This window comes from Calidris pugnax, unplaced genomic scaffold (assembly GCF_001431845.1).
Source record: "Calidris pugnax isolate Ruff unplaced genomic scaffold, ASM143184v1 scaffold335, whole genome shotgun sequence".
In the NCBI taxonomy this organism is placed as follows: domain Eukaryota; kingdom Metazoa; phylum Chordata; class Aves; order Charadriiformes; family Scolopacidae; genus Calidris; species Calidris pugnax.
The window spans coordinates 158,803-159,233 of NW_015091148.1; the positions used below are offsets into that span (position 1 = coordinate 158,803).

Here is a 431-nt window from a genome sequence, read left to right on the forward strand (position 1 = left end):
CAACACCACGGGGCAGAGGGGAGCTGGGGGCCCTCCCAGCCCTGCCCCCCTCAAGCCACCTGAGGCGGTGGCATCGACCTGGGGTGGCTTCATCCCATGGAGGGGATGGAGCAGAAGGGAAAAGGGGGGGGGGAGGTGGGGTGTGCCTTGTTGCCCCCCCTGCCCAGATCAGCCCCAGCTCCCAGCTCCCTCCTGGATGGACGCTTTCCTCCTGGCCACTGGCCCCAGGGCTCCCTGTGGTGGCCCCCAGCCAAGGGACTGTCCCCTGGACCCGCTCCACAGCGGGGGCAGGTGATGCCTGGGTCCAGCCTGTGGTGACTCCAGCTTTTCTCCCTTCCAGGGTGCTACTGGTTTCCCTGGTGCTGCTGGAAGAGTTGGTCCCCCCGGCCCCTCTGTGAGTACCCCCGGTGGGGCGAGAGGTGGGGGGGGAG

The 431-nt window shown here is 68.9% G+C and overlaps 1 protein-coding gene across 3 annotated transcripts in view; it reads left to right on the forward strand.

The window, feature by feature from the left end:
* COL1A1 (collagen, type I, alpha 1) overlaps nucleotides 1-431 on the forward strand; it is a 16,500-nt gene that overhangs the window by 10,571 nt on the left and 5,498 nt on the right. For 2 of the 3 annotated variants that reach the window (XM_014959023.1, XM_014959024.1), the window contains exon 38: nucleotides 341-394. In XM_014959023.1, coding sequence (XP_014814509.1) covers nucleotides 341-394 — 54 coding nt within the window. The remainder of the gene's footprint in view (nucleotides 1-340; nucleotides 395-431) is intronic. The other variant, XM_014959025.1, reaches the window with a different exon arrangement.